At 62.6% G+C, this 16,596-nt stretch overlaps 1 protein-coding gene across 1 annotated transcript; it reads left to right on the forward strand.

Annotated features, from left to right (window-relative positions):
- The first annotated feature begins 479 nt into the window (after positions 1-479).
- ASB1 (ankyrin repeat and SOCS box containing 1) lies at positions 480-9,722 on the forward strand. The gene is made up of 5 exons (XM_056108355.1): positions 480-976; positions 3,043-3,189; positions 3,617-3,919; positions 8,462-8,847; positions 9,275-9,722. Exons 1-5 carry the CDS (start codon positions 480-482, stop codon positions 9,400-9,402), a joined length of 1,461 nt encoding a protein of 486 aa, XP_055964330.1. The 3' UTR covers positions 9,403-9,722.
- The last annotated feature ends 6,874 nt before the right edge of the window (positions 9,723-16,596 follow it).

The raw sequence follows: 16,596 nt of genomic DNA on the forward strand, positions 1-16,596 counted from the left end.
TCTAGCTCCAGTGCTCAGAGGAGGGCCAGGTCTGGGGCTGGAACTCTAGCTCCAGTGCTCAGAGGAGGGCCAGCTCTCGGGCTGGAACTCTAGCTCCAGTGCTCAGAGGAGGGCCAGGTCTGGGGCTGGAACTCTAGCTCCAGTGCTCAGAGGAGGGCCAGCTCTGGGGCTGGAACTCTAGCTCCAGTGCTCAGAGGAGGGCCAGCTCTGGGGCTGGAACTCTTGCTCCAGTGCTCAGAGGGCCAGCTCTCGGGCTGGAACTCTTGCTCCAGTGCTCAGAGGAGGGTCAGCTCTCGGGCTGGAACTCTAGCTCCAGTGCTCAGAGGAGGGCCAGCTCTCGGGCTGGAACTCTTGCTCCAGTGCTCAGAGGAGGGCCAGCTCTCGGGCTGGAACTCTTGCTCCAGTGCTTGGAGGAGAGCCAGTCTCGGCGGGAACTCAGGGCGTGTACAGGGTTCCAGAGGATTCTCGGGAGTGTGGGGATGTGGGCAGCGAGGTCTTTCTCCTGGGGGCGCGTGTCAAAGGTCACAGAGACCCCCTGGCGGGAGGTCAGCCTGGCAGGGGGGAGGCTGAGGTCGGACGTTGAGCGCCTGGATCCAGCCGTGCCTGACAGTGTCCCAGCGCTGACCTCTGCCCCACGGTCTCCCGGTGGGCGTGAGGCCGGGGTCTGTGCGTCCCCCGCGCACCCTCCCTCGGCTCGGGGCCTGTCCGGTGTCGCGGAGCAGCCGCCCGCCTCTCCGCGGGGCCGGGACCTGCGGGGTCTGCAGACACGAGGCGCCGGCGCGGAAGCAGCAGCCGCGGCGGAAGGCCCGCCCCCGAGGCCGCAGTCCGGAAGCGGATGTCCGGGGCCCGGCCGGAAGTCGCCTCGCGGGGGTCGCGCCCCGGAAGTAGTCGCTCAGCTTCCGGCGAGGCTCGGAGCTGGCGGTGCCCATGGCGGAGGGCGGCGGCCCCGCGCTGCGGCCCGGGCCGGGGTCGGCAGGTAACGTGGCGCGACCACCCGCCGAGGTCGAGTCCGCTCGGGTGGGGGCGGGGCCGCGGGAGGACGGGGGTCCCTGAGGGCGCTGACGGGCCGGGCCGCGCGTGGGAGGAGCCCTGCGACCCCCGACCCCCCCCCCCCCACCACCACCCAGCGCCGCGAGCCCCTCCCGGGGGGCCTCGGGGTGCTGCGCGGGTGCCCGCGGCTCCGGAGGGGACGGGCGCGCCTTCCCGGGCAGGGGCCGCGACGGCGGTGGTGCTGGGGGGCCCGACCCCCTCTGCGGGGCCCGAACCCCCCACAGCCCCCTCTGCGGGATCCGACACCCCCCCCCCCCCGCAGGGTCCAACCCCCCCAGCCCTCTGCGCGACCCGAGACTCCCCGCCCCCCCCGCGGCCCCCCCCCCCGTGCGCCGACCACTCTCCCGCCGGCCCCCTCCCCTCTGGGGACCCCCGTTCTGGGCGCTTGAAAGCCTTGGTCCTATTTTCCCACATTCCCGCAGGAATTGTTTTGTCATCTTGATCTTGACTCGGTCCTTGTTTACATCCCTGGGGCCACACCCCCAGCCAGTGGCCCTGCCCAGCCCAGCCCTGCCCAGCCCAGCCCAGCTCAGCCCGGGCAGGGGACCCTGTGGGTCGCCGAGCCCAACCTCCTGTATCACTCCAGTGCGTCCCCAAAAACGTGTTTGTTGCAGCTCAGGGTACTCCTGCCAGGGTCTTCCTATTCACAGATCAACTCGTGATTTTTTTTTTTTTTTGGTCGTATCTCATAGCAAAAGCCCAAAGAGATTCCTTGAAACCTTTTTTTTTTTTTTAATCCTTTTGACTTTTGGGGGCCACACCTGCCAATGCCCAGGGGTTCCTCCTGGCTCTGCTGCACTCTGGAACCTCTCCTGGCGGTGCTCAGGGTACGGCATGCCAGGGATGGACCCTGGGCAAGCCGTGTGCAAGGCCAACACCCGCCCCGCTGTGCTGTCACTCCGGCCAGTTTGTTGGAATTGCCCATTTATCTGGGGTCACTTTGCATGTCCTGGCACTGCACCATTTCGCGGGCGATGTGCCAGCCCTCAGCGACTGTCCGGGGAGCGTCTTGTGGCCACTGTGCTGTGGCTTTTCCCACACCAGCACAGAGACAGGTGGCAGTGTCTGGTGTTGAATTTTACCAATATCAGGTGTTCTTCCCTCACTCCTGCGGGGCCACCCTCCCCCTGCTCCCCATTGCCGGGGGCACTGCCGGGGCTGGCCTGGCCCGGGCAGGCGGTGCTCAGGAGGCCGTTTGGTTGTGGGCCAAGCTCCAGCCCTCAGACGTACTGACGTGTGTGCCACCGAGTGTTTACGCGTACTTCTGTACATTCTGGCCATTGTGTGTTTGTCCAGTATTAAGATGTTGCGTTCTTGGAAATTAGAGTCATTTTATTTTGGACATGTGCTTAAAATTTCACTTTGCTTTTGTTTTATTTTGTTTAGGATCTTCAGTAGGTCTGGTTCATTCACACCCCCCCTCACTTCACACTTGCAATCAGGAGTGTGCCAGAAAGGGGGGGATTCTTTTTGTTTGTTTTTGGCCACACCGTGACTCGGCTGTCAGGGATCGCACCTGTCAGGCTCTGGGGCTCATATGCAGCGCTGTGCTGTGGCTCTGGCCCCAAAGGAATTGTTTATCCCTGCTCTGGAAACTTCTGTTTTTGTGTGTGTGTGTGTGTTGTTTTGTTTTTTCCTTTTGGGTCACACCCAGCAAAGCTCAGGGGTTACTCCTGGCTCTGCACTCAGGAATTACTCCTGACGGTGCTCGGGGGACCCTATGGGATGCTGGGAATCAAACCTGGGTTGGCCGCGTGCAGGGCAAACACCCTCCCCACTGTGCTATTGCTTCAGCCCCATCTGGAAGCTTCTGGAGCGCAGCGATGGTGATGATACATGAGAGTTTGATATGTGTGGGGGGCGGGTTTGGGGCTTGCTCCTGGCGGGCTCAGGATGCCCCGGGGTGCTGGGGATTGAGCCCAGGTCAGTGTGTGCCAGGCCAGCGCCCTGCCCGCCGAGTCCGCGGAGCTGACAGGAGCCCTCCGTCTCCAGTGCAGGTTCCAACCTGAAGGAGTGGCTGAGGGAGCAGTTCTGTGACCACCCGCTGGAGCACTGTGATGACACGCGGCTCCACGACGCGGCCTATGTGGGGGACCTGCAGACCCTGAGGCGCCTGCTGCAGGAGGAGGGCTACCAGAGGTGGGCGCTGGCTGGCAGCGTGCCCGCTGTGCCCTCCACTGTCTGCTCTGCGCTCCCCAGCTGCTCCCGGCCCCCCCGGGGCGCTGGCTTCGGCAGGGGCGGCGGCCCGAGCACCCTGGGTTTCAGGAGTGGCTGGGAGAGCCTCCGGCCGCCAACAGTCCCGAGGAGCAGGGGGCAGGCGCGTGGCCCCTTCTCGTGGCTCCTGCCCCTGCCCCCTGTGCTCGGCCCCTTGCTGACAGTCCTGGAGCACAGCTGTAGGAGAGAGCTGGGGGCTCGTTGGTGCTTCAGGGTCTCTGCTCGCTGCTCTGGGTGCCTCTGTCAGTGGCTGGGGAGGTGCCGGGTGGGGTCTGCGTGGCTGTGGCAGAGCCAGAGGAACCCACTTCAGGCTGTGCTGCCTTGGTCCTCACCGCCTGGCTCCCTTCTCCAGCCGCATCAATGAGAAGTCCGTGTGGTGCTGCGGCTGGCTCCCCTGCACGCCGCTGCGCATCGCCGCCACCGCCGGCCACGGCGACTGTGTGGACTTCCTGATCCAGAAGGGGGCCGAGGTGGACCTGGTGGACGTCAAGGGCCAGACCGCCCTCTACATGGCCGTGGTGAACGGGCATCTGGAGAGCGCGCGCATCCTCCTGGAGGCCGGGGCCGACCCCAACGGCAGCCGGCACCACTGCAGCACGCCCGTGTACCACGCGGCGCGGGTGGGCAGGGCCGACATCCTGCAGGTGCTGGTCAGGTCAGTCGGGGCCGGGGCCCACCCTCGCCTGGCTCCTGGCCTCCCCGCTCTGCTTCCTGGTGGATTCTCTCTCACGCTCCCCACCTTCCTTGATTGCATGTCACATTCATGTCACTGATTCTTGAGCTTTCGAGTTGAGTGTTCGGTCCCTCCTGCTCGGCAGTGGACTGTCCAGGTGACTGCTGTGGGCTCTGCCTTCTGCTCAGCCCTCTCCTTGCCTTTAGATTGGTCTCAGGGAAGTTGGTTTCCTCTTTGTTTTTGTGGCTATGGAGAAAGTGTCAGTTAAGGCGATGAACTCGGCGCTGGAGCGGTAGCAGAGTGGGTGGGTGTTTGCCTTGCACAGCCAGCCCGGGATCAATCCTTGACCCCCGTGCGTGGTCGGCCTGGGCGCCCCACCCGGTAAAAAGGCGGCGAGGTTGGGGGCCAGGTTGTGCATGCTGAACCCCGCACCGCTGGGCCTGCCCACCCACCTGCAGGCTATGGTGCTGCCCTCCTGGTCTGACCACCCGTGCCCCTGAGCACCTCTGGGGAGAACCGACCAAAGTGTTCTGAGCGTTTGTTGTGTTCACAAGGCTGGCTTCCCCCTGGTCCGTCCCGCTCCGGGGCGGCTCATAGTCCAGGTGCCGGTCGCGCGTGTAACGGCTGAGGAATGCTGGTTTCTTGGATCGTGAGGGACAGTCGTGTCCGCTTGAGGCTGCTCTGAGTTGTCAGGAATACTGATTGGGGAGCAGAGAGTACAAACTGCCTCGCGTGCAGCCCGCCTGGTGTCCCCGGGCACGCCTAGAGGGATTCCCTAGTGCAGGTCCAGGGGTAACCTGAGCTCTGCCGGGTGCGACCCCCAAACAACCAGGAAACCCCAAGCAAACATATTTGAGGGGGGGTCAAAGCATTTTGTTGGGGGTCTTCAGGGGAGGATCGAAAGCTGAGTTCTCGGCCGGCTGGGATCTCCGTAGCAGTGCAGCCCTGAAAAACCAAACGTTTTTGCGTCAGATGATGTTGTGGGCGCTGGAACCAGATGGCGAGGGGTGTGTCTGCCCGGCCTGTGGTAGCCACGCCCTGCACGCCTGCCTCACCGGGCCCCTCCGCTCCTTCTTTGGTGCTCAAGGATTTTGTTTGGTTTAGGTTGGGGCTATACCGGAGGTACTTGGGGCTTCCCCTGGCGGGAGTCTCGGTATCACTCCAGCCCGTTTCGTTCATTTTATGGGCAGTCTTGTGTCTGTTGTGTCGGAGAGGGTTTCTGTCTTCTTCCCACTAGGGCTGTCTTTAGGGCTCCTCTTCCTGTCCGCCCCCTGTCTCCGGGGCTCCCTTTCCCGAGGAGGCTCTCCCCACTTCCTCCCCCCGTGGCAGTTTGTCCTGGCCTTGGACAGTGTCAGGGGCAGTTCTCAGTATGGGAAGGATGAGGGGTAGCTCCCGGCTCTGGGTGCAGTGGACAGAGCAGGGACCTGGAGTCCCTGTGCCCAGCCCGGAAGGATGTTGACTGGGCAGGTGTGGATTCCCTGGCCTGGACTTGGCCCTGGGCTGGGCGGGGAAGCAGCGTCGTGTGAGGAGAGGTGGGTACCCATTAGATGGCTTTGGTTGGGCTCCCGATGGACTGGACCTGCTGCCTCCTTTTTCACTGGAGATACTTTCTTTTATTGATTTTTTTTAAGTTTTGTTTTTATTTTTACTTTTTTGGGGGGCCACAACCAGCAGTGTTCAGGGGTTACTCCTGGCTCTGCACTCAGGAATTACTCCTGGCGGTGCTCGGGGACCATATGGGATGCCGGGGATCGAGCCTGGGTCGGCCACATGAAGGCAGACGCCCTCCCGCTATCTTCTTTCTGGCTCTGGCTCCGAAATATTCTTTTCTATAGAAGCTGACGCGTAGTGCGCCCACAGTTGTGTTGAGGCTAACGCCACGACTGGAGCCTTCCAGCCCACAGGGGAGATGCCGCAGTAGCGGAGAAGGTGGCCCCAAGGCCTCCCGCTTTGGCGAGACTGACCGGCACGCGAGACCCAGGAGATAGTTAGGGTCTTTGGAGTTGTACGTTGGAAAAATGAATAAAAGGCAGATTCAGATTCTGAACCAGTTCTCAGTTCTAATTCTTGATTTTATTTATTTTTGCCGTCACTGTCACTGTCCTCCCATCGTTCATCGATTTTCTTGAGCGGGCTGGAAACTTAAAGTTAAGGATTGGCAAACTCAATTTGATCTGTTCTTTGACACTTACTGGGCTGTTCTGAGCCATCGTGTACGAACTGTGTGTGTAGGTGAGTAAAACGGTCTTGTGTGGGAGAAAGAAAGAAGAGGGAAAGTCAGTCTGGGATTTTTTGGAGTAGGATCAGTCTGAATCCCGTGCGGTTCCGGAAGCCCCTTTGGGCATTTCAGTGGGGTGTGTGTGGGATTCTGGGGACAGCTCCTCCAGGCCTCTGCCTGCGCCCCACCCAGGTTCTGCAGGGATAATGGCATTTGTGAGTCGCTTTTGTTAGTGAAAATTCCCCAAATCGGCGCTGCTGGTGTTTGTATAAAGGTCGGGATGGTGTCTGTGCGTGCAGTTAGGTTGATTGGTGGCGCGGCCTGGGGGCTCTGTGCCAGCGATATTAAAGGGGGCTTCTGGAAAACACTCCGGATGAGAATGAGCTGGACCCTGGCCAGTGTGTTTTTATGAGTGAGCGACTCTGACTCCGCAGCTCGGCTCCTGCCCTGAGTCACCGACACCCTGAAGCCTCTCCCACAGACGCGGCTCCCCAGTTCCGCACTCCTGGAATGTCCTGGGATGTCACACTGGGCTCTGCAGCTTCCTAGGTGTTAACGTCTGCAGTGGTCATGCCAGCACACTGTCTGAGTCTCCGTGTCCCCCTGTCTCCGCCTCCTGTGCTGCCTGGATGCTGTGGTGGCTCCCAGGGACATTCCTGTGGGCTCTGGGGACAGTGCTGTGGAGACTGGAGGAAGCGTTGGCCGGCCGTTTCCATCACGGCCCTGCATGTTGACGCCCTGCCACTTCCTCTGTCTCCCCTTCCTTTCCCATCCAGACCTCAGGACTGCTGAGGCCTTCAGGGGCCCCAGAGTGCGGCGGCTGTCCTTGGAGACGTGACTCCACCTGGCACTCACTGCACGTGGCAAGTCTCATCTTCAGAGAACAGAGCCAGTTCACCCCTTCCTTGTCGGTCTCAATCAGCTCCTTTCCCTTTTGTCTGATCTCACTCACACCTTCAGCTCAGTGGGTGAGAGCGCGTCTGCTGTGTGCAGGAGCTGGCCCGGGTGTGGCCAGAACTAACGGACACACAGAACCCTTCAAAAGAGTGTCCGGGTCCTTGCACCTGCAGGGAGTGGCTGGCTCCTGGTGTAGTTCCCTGCACCCATAGGAAGGGGCTGGCTCCTGGCGTAAGTCCCTGCAGCCATAGTGAGGGGCTGGCTCCTGGTGTAGGTCCCTGCACCCGCAGGGAGGGGCTGGCTTCTGATGTAGGTCCCTGCACCCACAGAGAAGGGCTGGCTCCTGGGCCGGGTCCCTGGCTTTTGCTCGAGGTTCATCTTGATCATGTCAGGGACCCGGGTCCCTCCCTGCCCATAGGCTGTTTGTACACACGCACAGCGTGTTAGTCTTCTCCTGCGTCTCTGGAGATGGGCCTGATTGTCCGGGTGGTTCTAACTTATGGCTTCGTCACTGCAGTGTCCAGCGCTGGCTCTGCGCTTGCTTTCCAGGAGGACTCGTGGTGCAGTGCCCCTCAGTCACTGTGGGAGATGCTGGAGTGTGTGCGCATCCGTGACAGGAGCTTGGTCGATTTTCCTCTCTCGTTTCTAATTAGGAGCCACTCCGGTGGGTGCTCAGGGGCCACGTGTAGGCTGGGCATGATTCTAAAGTGCAATTTTTTTGGTTATTTGGGGCTACATCCAGCAGTGCTCAGAGCTTAACTCCTGTCTCTGTGCTCAGGGATCGCGCCTGGCAGGACCCAGGGGGTTCTGGGGCGCTGGGGATTGAGCCGGCGTGGCTGCCGCGAGGAAGCAGCTGCAGCGCCTGCTGGATTGTCCTCCGGACGCTGGCGAATCAGCCCGAGAAAAGCCGCTTTTCTCTTTGCTGTGCAGCGTGTTCCCTCCCCTATCGTCTAGGGCTGTGAGAGCCTGCCTGCCTGCCCGCCTCCTTTCGGCCTACCTGCCTACCTGCCTACCTGCCTTCCCGCCTTCCCGCCTTCCTGCCCTCCATCCCACCTTCCTGCCTTCCTGCCCTCCCAACCCTGCTCAGACTCGCACGTTTGGCCAGGCCTTGGTTTCTGTGGGTCGGACCCAGGGCTTCATGGTCAGTGTGAGGGACTCGGATTCCTCTGCTGTCACATGGGGCTCATCCCGTAGGGCCTCTGGAGACTTGCGGTCTCCGTGCTCACCATCTGTGGGCCGTGTCCATGGGTGCTAGGGGCTCCCCGGGGCTCCCCAAACTCAGGCCCTGACTGCAGGGGCGGGGGCGGCTTGTGCTCCCCCAGTTTGGGCCAAATCTGCGGGGGTGGGGGCTAGCCCGGGCCACGTCCAGGGGCCCGAGTGGCCGCAAGCTGCTTTCCTGTCTCCTGCAGGTACGGGGCCGACGTGGACGTGAGCCACCACCTGAGCCCCGACAGCCGGCCCCCCTTCTCGCGGCGGCTCACGTCGCTGGTGGTCTGCCCCCTGTACATCAGCGCCGCCTACCACAACCTGCAGTGCTTCAAGCTGCTGCTGCAGGCCGGCGCGAACCCCGACTTCAACTGCAGCGGCCCCGTGCTCACGCAGGGCTTCCCCCGCGACTCGCCGCGCTGCGTCCTGGACGCCGTCCTGCGCCACGGCTGCGAGGCGGCCTTTGTGAGCCTGCTCGTAGACTTCGGTGCCGACCTCAGCCTGGTCAAGTGGGACTCCGCGGGCCCCGAGTCGAGGGGCAGAAGGAAGGTGGACCCCGAGGCGCTGCAGGTCTTTAAGGAGGCGAGAAGTGAGTGGCTGTGTGGGCCGGGTGGGTGGGCGGGCCTTGTGGCAGCAAGAACCCCTCAGTGAGCTCCGCCTGGGCCGAGCCCATCTGCGCTGAGGGTGGCGATTTTCCAGAAAGGCCCTTCACAGTGGACACGTCTCAGTTCCCAACACTGCAGCCAGCCGGCCGCAGACCTGTCTGAGGCCCGTGCCGCCCCTCAGAGCCTCCGTGAGGCCGCCTGCCCACGCTGTGGCCGTCTGATTGCCCGACTTGTGGGGACACAGCGTGTTGGTTGATTGGTCTCCCTAGAGTGGACACGGCGCCAACCCCCTAGGTGCTGGTCAGCTCAGCGGGCGCCGTGATGCTGGAAGGGGAGGGCACAGACGGGGGAGCCCGGCGCTGCCCCCTCCCCAGGAGCTGACGCCCTTCGTGTACCCCTCCCGCTGCCCAGGTGTCCCCAGGAGCCTGCTGGACCTGTGCCGCGTGGCCGTGCGAGCCGCTCTGGGCAAGGCCCGTCTGCACCTCATCCCTGTGCTGCCCCTGCCTGACGCCGTGAAGAGGTTCCTGCTGCACGAGTAGATGCGTCCTGCTGTGCGCGTGCGTGCGTGGGACTCCTGCCTGGGGTCTCCTGCCTGGGGTCCGAGGCTCCTGCTGCTCCCGAGGGAGAATCCAGCACTTTGCAGACCCACTGGCTTGACTGGTTTGTTCGGGTGATCGCTTTGGTTTGTTTTTGGGCCACACCCAGCGATGCTCAGGGGTTCCTCGCAACGCCGCACTCAGGAGTTACTCCTGGCGGTGCTCGGGGGTGGAACCCGGGTGGGCCGTGTGCAGGACCAGCGCCCTCCCCGCCGCACGTCCGGCCTGGCCTTCTGTGACTGTTCATTAAAGCCTCTGGTCCCTGAATGAAAGGGACTGGTGGGGGATGGTCCCACAAAGGCACTTCTTGAGTTTGCCGGTTTCTTTTCTCTCCGCCACCCACCGACACGCTTCTTTCCGTGCACGGGGACTCCTTCAAAGATGGTTTTCCCGGCTCGAAGACGGCTCCAAGGCAGGACCCGGGCCTGGCACATCTCGGGGCAGTTGTGCAGCGCTGGTCGTTCTGGCCGGGGTGGCCCGTGTGCCCCGTCGAAGGGCTCCCCGCTCACGAGGGCCAGCGAGAGGCCAGGGGCCCTGGCTCAGCCCTGTCCACTGGGGGCACCCCCCGTGGCCAGCGACTACTCTTCCCTTCTGGACCTGTGTCCCTGGAGTTAGAAAGGGGGCGGTGAGGCGCCTGGAGGGTGTAGGTGTGCCCTGTGTTATCTCCCCGCTGCAGCCCTGGGCAGGGCTCTGGCATCTGCCAGCATGGCACGAGGGTGCGGCTGCCCCAGGCCACTATTCCTGGGGACGAGGGGCTGGAGAAGTGGGCGGGTGCCAAGACCCGGGTTGAGTCTCTCATGGGAAGACTTACAGCCACTTAGCCCCGTGGGCCACATTCCTGCTGACCTCGTGGGTGTTAGGGGCTAGCCTGAGCAGGGTAGGCCCGCCGTCCCCTCCTGACTGCTTTGGGGGACCTGGGGCCCAGCTGCAGGGCTCTGCGGTGCTGTGGGGGCAGGGACCCCCATGGGTTGCTCACAGGGCTGTCCCAGCAGAGCCTGGGATCCTGGCCCCGGGGCTGTGTGGGACCCATCTCTGGGGTCCATGCTGCGTTGCACAGAGTGGTGGGCAGGTGCGATCCCAGAGTGAGGTCCTCCTCTGAGGTGCCTCTTCAGCTGAATCACCCCTGCTTCCATTCCCCAGCCTGGTCCTGCTTGTCCATGTCACTGGACAGGGGAGAGCCGGCGGTGCCGTGCCTTTTCCTGGTGCAGTGATGACAGGAACTGCACCTTCACAGGATGGGGGCGATTTCTGCTGCCTCATCCAGTGCTTTGGTGCCAGCACTTGGCTGACGAGGAGCTTGCAGGTGTGAGCCCGCCCATGGAGCTGCCCAGCCACCATCTGCACTGCTTCTCTCGGGTGCAGGGCCTGGGAGCCGGGTGTGTGTGCACTGCCTGCACAGATGATCCACCCGCCATTGCTTCTCCGCCCTTAGCATCCTGATGTCATCCTGCGCCTGCTGAGGGACTTCTCTGATGTCACGGCTGGAATAAGTGCTTTGTTCTTACTCCTCCTCGGGCGTTCACTGCGCTCACCTGTCCCTGGCAGCAGAATCAGCCTGTAAAGCCTTTGCACACTGTTGAAGTGAAAGGCACCAGCCGGGGGAGTCTAGTGTGGGGAGAGGGCTCAGAGTCCTCCAGGGCCCCCGGATGTTGCAGTTAACGCTGCCAGATAAGCCTGTTCTACTTGGAGGGTGGAGGGGGGTCTCTGATTTCAGAAGAGTGCCCCAAGAGACCCATGGCTTTCAAGCAGGGTGATACTGTCCTCCAGTGGGCCACTGGTGTGGCTTCAGGGGTCCCCCCTGTGGCTTTGACAGTGGAGAGTGTGTGTGTGGGGGACGGGGGGGCTTTAGTGCCTGGGAATGAGTAAACAATAAACTCATCCTCTCTGCTTGTCTGCTGTTCCAGATGTTTTCTTCCTGCTTCGCAGCGTGCCCTGCCCTCGCCGGCCCTGGTGACAGTGGGACAGCCGGCTGGGTCTGTGGGGGCAGGCATGCACCTCCCCCTGCACCGTCTCCATCTGTGGCCATGTCATGCTTGGGCCCTGAGAGTGTGTCCATCCCCAGTGTTGAAGCAGCCGGAAGGGGCCTTTTTTCCAGACTGTTTTTCATATATTTTAGAAGGACAAATCCGGGCCAGAGAGATGGTGCAGTGAGGGACCTGTCTGGTACAGGCCAACCCAGGTCCCATCCCCAGCACCTCACAGGGTCCCCCAAGCCCCAGCAGGAGTGATGCAGAGCCCGGAGTATGCTCCGAGCACAGCCAGGTGTGGCCCTTCCCCCTAACAGAAGGTCTGTCCATTACGGTGACTGCAAGTAGCCACCAAGCTTGGGAACCGTCAGAACCCGAGTGGGAAGGTCGGGCGGCACAGAGGCTCGGGGATGCAGTGAGGCAAGGTCAGGGCAGCAGGGAGGGGCCGTCTGGGGCAGGTGTCCTAACCCATGGGCCACCCCTGCCTTGGGAAGCAGACCGGGCGGGAAGAGAAGGGTGGGTGGGGTCAGTGTCCGTAATCAGGACGAATCAGAGGCCAAAGTGTGGCGGCTGGGCAGGGCAAGCAGCGACCTCTCGGGCAGCCCAAGCCCCGCGCCCCACATGCCTGATGCCGGTTTGCAGCCATGACCAGCTGGCAGGAGTGGACGGGCTCTGGGGAGGGGAGGCGGCCGGCCTGTGGCTTGGAGATGCCGTTTCCTAGCAACCACGGCCTCCGGGTGTGTCAGCTCTGTGGGCCAATAGAAGCGCAGGGCCAGGTCCCTGGGCCGGAACGCTCAACCCAGAACCCCCCAATCCAGAGGGCGAGGGCTGGGGTGCCATCCCAGAGAGGGGAGCAGTGTGGAACTGCCTGGATGCTCCCTGAGCCTGGCCTGGTACAGGACTTGGCGCAGTGAGCCCTGTGTGTGTGTGTGTGTGTGTGTGTGTGTGCGTGCATGTGCGTGCATGTGTCTGTGTGTGCATTGTCTGAGTGGGCGAGTGCGTGTCCATGTGCATATACCCATGCGTGTGTCAGTGCGTGCGTGTGCAAGCATCCATATGAGTGTCCCTGTGTCTATGTGTCTGTGCCCATGTGTGTGTATGTCCATGGTGTGTGTGCATGTCCATGGTGTGTGTGCATGTCTGCGTGTGCATGCGTGTATGTGCATGTCTGTGTGCCCGTGTGTGGGCATGTGCTCATGTGTGTGCATGTGCATGTCTGTCCATGTGTGCATGTGTCTGTGTGTCTGTGCGTGCAGTGTGCGGGGAGGGGAGGCTGGCGCAGACTGGAGGTGCATCCCTGTTCCCCCCGGCAGCCAGGCGCCTGGAGGAGCCAGGCCGTCACTCCCGGAGCCCATAGAACCTCCTGGCATCTTGGGTCTTGCCAGCCCACTTCCTCCCCCAGTTCTCTCGTGCCATCGCCAGCTGCTCCCGGGGGTCGTGGGTGGTCCCCAGGGCTTCTCCTCCTGGAGCAATCTCAAGTGCTCGACTCCCAGGGGTGCCTTTCCCAGGGTCCTCGTGGGGGCACCCGTGATGCCTTATCTGGCCTGGCGTCCAGCTGTAACTGAACAAGGTGCTTGCCCCAGCCCACTTGGTGTCCAGGTATGCTATTACGGGGTCTGTGCTGGGGGTATGGGCAGGCAGGGAGTCCTGGGCTCAGAGGCCAAGTGTCTTGCTGGCTACCCTGGTCCTGCTTTGTGTTGTCACCCAGGTCTGGGGGATAATCCTGAGCCTGTGCCCGGGGGCCCATTCCTCGACACACTGCTGAAGAAGGCTTTCCGGGGCCACCCGAGCTGTGTCCCCGAGTCTGTGGGATCCTGCCCTCCCTGCAGGCCCTGCAGGTCACCCGCTTCTAGGCCAGCCGTCACCCTGCAGCTCATGGGCTGGGTGCACCGGGCGGGGGGCGCATTGCTCTGTGACTTGCCACCCCTGTTTGGTGGGCCTGTTTCAGGTGCCACGGGCAGAAGTGCCCAGAAGATGCAGCTATGCAGCTGAGTGGGCACTATGAGGTAGGGCCGGGAGCACCCTGAGAGAATGGAGCACGAGCACTGGGCCCGGAGCCTGTCCTCACCACAGCACCCCCCCCCCCCCAGAACCTCGCAGATGAGGGGACTTTCCTGACCCGGACTGGAGACTCAGCTTGTCCATTGATGCCCCAGGGGCTGTCCAGGTTTGTTCTGGGCACCTCATGGTCCCTTGAGCACCGCCAGGAGTGACCCTCAACCAGGCGGCCTCTGAGTGCCACTGGGTGTGTCCCTTCAGTGAAACTAAAACCACCCCCCGAGCCCCACGGGGCCAGAGCTGTGGGACAGTGGGGAGGGCACGTGCCCGCACGCAGCCAGGCCCACCCCTGCGCCCCTCGTTCCCCTGTGCCTGCCAGGGGTGTGCCCTGAGCATCACCAGGTGTGCCCCCTGCAAGGGCATCGCTTACTTCTCTGCCCATGCTGCCCTGCAGGGTTCAGATAACCTGGAAGTCTCCAAAAACAGTTCCTGGAGTTTGGGACCGACAGCCCAGGCACGACTTCTCTTTGGGAGTCTGGGGGGTTGCCACAGAGACATTCAGCTACTGGGCAGGCTGACGGGGGAACGGGGACGGGTGTGGGAGCACTATGGGGTTGGGAGACACTGGGGGGTACTGTAGGGTTTGGGGTGCCACCTGGGGCCTTGAGGTGTCTGGAGCCGGTGACCCTGTCGCCTGCAGCTGCTCCCTAAGGAGAGCCCTCGCCCCCGGGTGCTCTGCGGGGTGAAAGCAGCCCCCCGGTCCTGCCACACTGTCTCAGGGTCTGGCTCTGGCCATCGGCTGGGGCCTTGGGGTGCTCTCACCACCCCTCACCTCACGCTCTGTCTCCCGTGTCCGGGCACGGGATTCGCTCCCCAGTCTCCACCCTGGCTTCCTGCTCCGTGCTAGGCAGCTGTGTCTGGGCGCTCAGATAAACACAGAAGAGTGAGTTTGTGCTGCCCACATTTATTGTCACTTGAATTGTTCTTTGCGGGTGGAGCTTTGCAGCGTTTGCAAGCTCCACCCTTAAAGAACAATTAAATTAAATTAAAGCTTTGGAATTTGGGCTAGGTGAGCAGCTGTGCCGACCTGAAGTGCCAGTGGGCTCACCCAGAGGCACTGGGGATTGCACCTGCCTCTCTGCTGCCCCCCGGTCGGGCCAGGGGCCACGCCTGCCCACTCCAGCCCCAGCATGGCCGGAAGGTGGCTGATCTGGGCAGTGTGCGGGGCGGCGTCTATCTGCCTCTGGGTTTCGTCCCGAGCGGGGGACGCTGGCTGCCTCCCTTGCCCGTCGTCTGACCCTGCCCGTTCAGTGGGTTTCCATTCGCTCCAAACTCCTTCGCGTGGGGCCGCTGCCCGGGGTGACCCCCACTGCGACCGGAGAGTGGCGGCTTCTCATGGGTGGGCCCAGGCCTGTCCCTGCCCATGTCCTCCTTGCTGAGAGCCCTGGTCGTGGCTCGTGGGGGTCAGGAGACGCTGCCCGGTCCCCAGCCCCTTCCTGGGACTCCTGCAGAACATTCGAGCTTTGCCTGGAATCAAAGACCCTGAGCTACGTCTCTGGAGACGTCGCTGTCTGTGGCGAAAGATGGTTTTGCTGCTTCTGGAAACCCACAGAAGCCGCCGTGGATGTGGCAGGGGCATCTGCACCCGCGGTGGGGGGGCGGCTTGTTTTAATTAGATGGACTTTGGGGGCCCTAGCTGTGTCTGATCTCCCCTCCAGGCACTTCCGCCCCCCCAGGCAGCCGCGGGGCTCAGCGCTTGATGTGTGAGCATGTGTCTCCCAGCCGGCCGGCGCCCGTACCACGTTCCCGCACCCCCAAGTCTCACCCATCAGGGTGCCCGCCGCTCACTTGGGACTCTCATCTCACTTCGTGGCAGACCTGGAGTCCCGAGGGTCTGGGCTGGTTTCTGGGGCTCTCAGCCGACAGGGTCCAGCCCCCCAGCCCTGCACACACGCGCCCCCCCACCCCTCCATTGCTGAGGCCCGTCCCTGGGCCAGGGCGTGGCCGGAGGGATGAGCACAGATGGGAGAGGCAGGGGTGGGCGTGTGCAGGGCAGGGGCACGGAGAGCAGAGGCGGGGACCCCTGAGGGAGGCAGAGTGTCATCCAGTGCAGGGCGAGTGAGGGACAGTTGAGAAGCCAGGCCCTGCAGCGTCCTCGGGCAGAGAGCCACAGTGGGGGCACAGAACTGGTGTGTCCAGGCAGGGCTGACCCCGTCTGGTGGCATTGTCACAGGGGCTCCAGTCTGGAACAGGCTTGGGGACGCCGATGACTCTTGTGGCTGCCGGGGACATTGACTACAGTGGAGACAGTCACAAACCAATTGGGAAAGAGCAGAAGCGTCCATGCGCCTCTGCGTGGTCCTGAGCCTGGCTCCTGTCCTTGGGACGGGGTGGGCGGTGGGCATCACACGCAGGCTCAATCGTTTTGGCCATGGTGATGCTGGTGGTGGTGGTGATGGTGATGGTGGTGATGGCCCCTCCCCGGCCCCCTTATAGACGCGATTGCTCATGGAAGCCCTTCCCTGCCTTGTCTGTTACAGTCGTACTAATCTCAGCTGCCCACATCTCAGGGCCCGCGGACACTTGCCCAGGTGCCCGGGACTGATGACATCAGTGAACAAGGGCCAAGCTCATCCCCGAGGGCGACACCCCTGTGGAAACCGTGGGTGTGGTGAGATCGGGGGAGTGTGGCCGTGGGGGGCCGAGGCATCTGGGGCTGTGTCCCAGCAGCCGGTTCCTCACCTGGAGACTCCCTGGGTCCCCTGGGTCCCAGGCTCGGTGCCCCTGACCTGGTGCCGCCTCCATCCGTCAACCAGCAGGACGCCTGCCTGACCCGGGTCTGCGCCCAACCTCACACCCCTGAGGGTCATCACATGGGTGACCTCTCAGCATGCCCAGTGCAGATGAGGACAGTGAGTGAGGGACGGAGGGACTGAGGGAGGGAGTGAAGAGGGAGTGAATGAATGAATGAATGAATGAATGAGTAAAGAAGGGTGTGAGCAAGTGAACGAGTTCGCAGATGAATGAGTGAATCAAGGAATGAGTGAATGAATGAATTGGAGAATGAATGTGTGAATGAGTGTGTGAGGGAGTGAATAAGGGACTAGACTAGTGTGGGAGTGCCGGACTGAAGAAATGAATGAGGGCAAGAGTGTAGAATCTGAAAGAATGA

Source organism: Sorex fumeus, unplaced genomic scaffold (assembly GCF_029834395.1).
Source record: "Sorex fumeus unplaced genomic scaffold, SorFum_2.1 ptg000207l, whole genome shotgun sequence".
Lineage (NCBI taxonomy): Eukaryota > Metazoa > Chordata > Mammalia > Eulipotyphla > Soricidae > Sorex > Sorex fumeus.

Bases quoted from the DNA above. Each gene is read 5' to 3' on its own strand.
- ASB1 (XM_056108355.1), top strand. From the start codon at position 480: ATGTGGGCAGCGAGGTCTTTCTCCTGGGGGCGCGTGTCAAAGGTCACA. The intron at 977-3,042 runs GTAACGTGGCGC...CTCCGTCTCCAG, and splicing joins GCCCGGGCCGGGGTCGGCAG to TGCAGGTTCCAACCTGAAGG. The intron at 3,190-3,616 runs GTGGGCGCTGGC...TCCCTTCTCCAG, and splicing joins CAGGAGGAGGGCTACCAGAG to CCGCATCAATGAGAAGTCCG.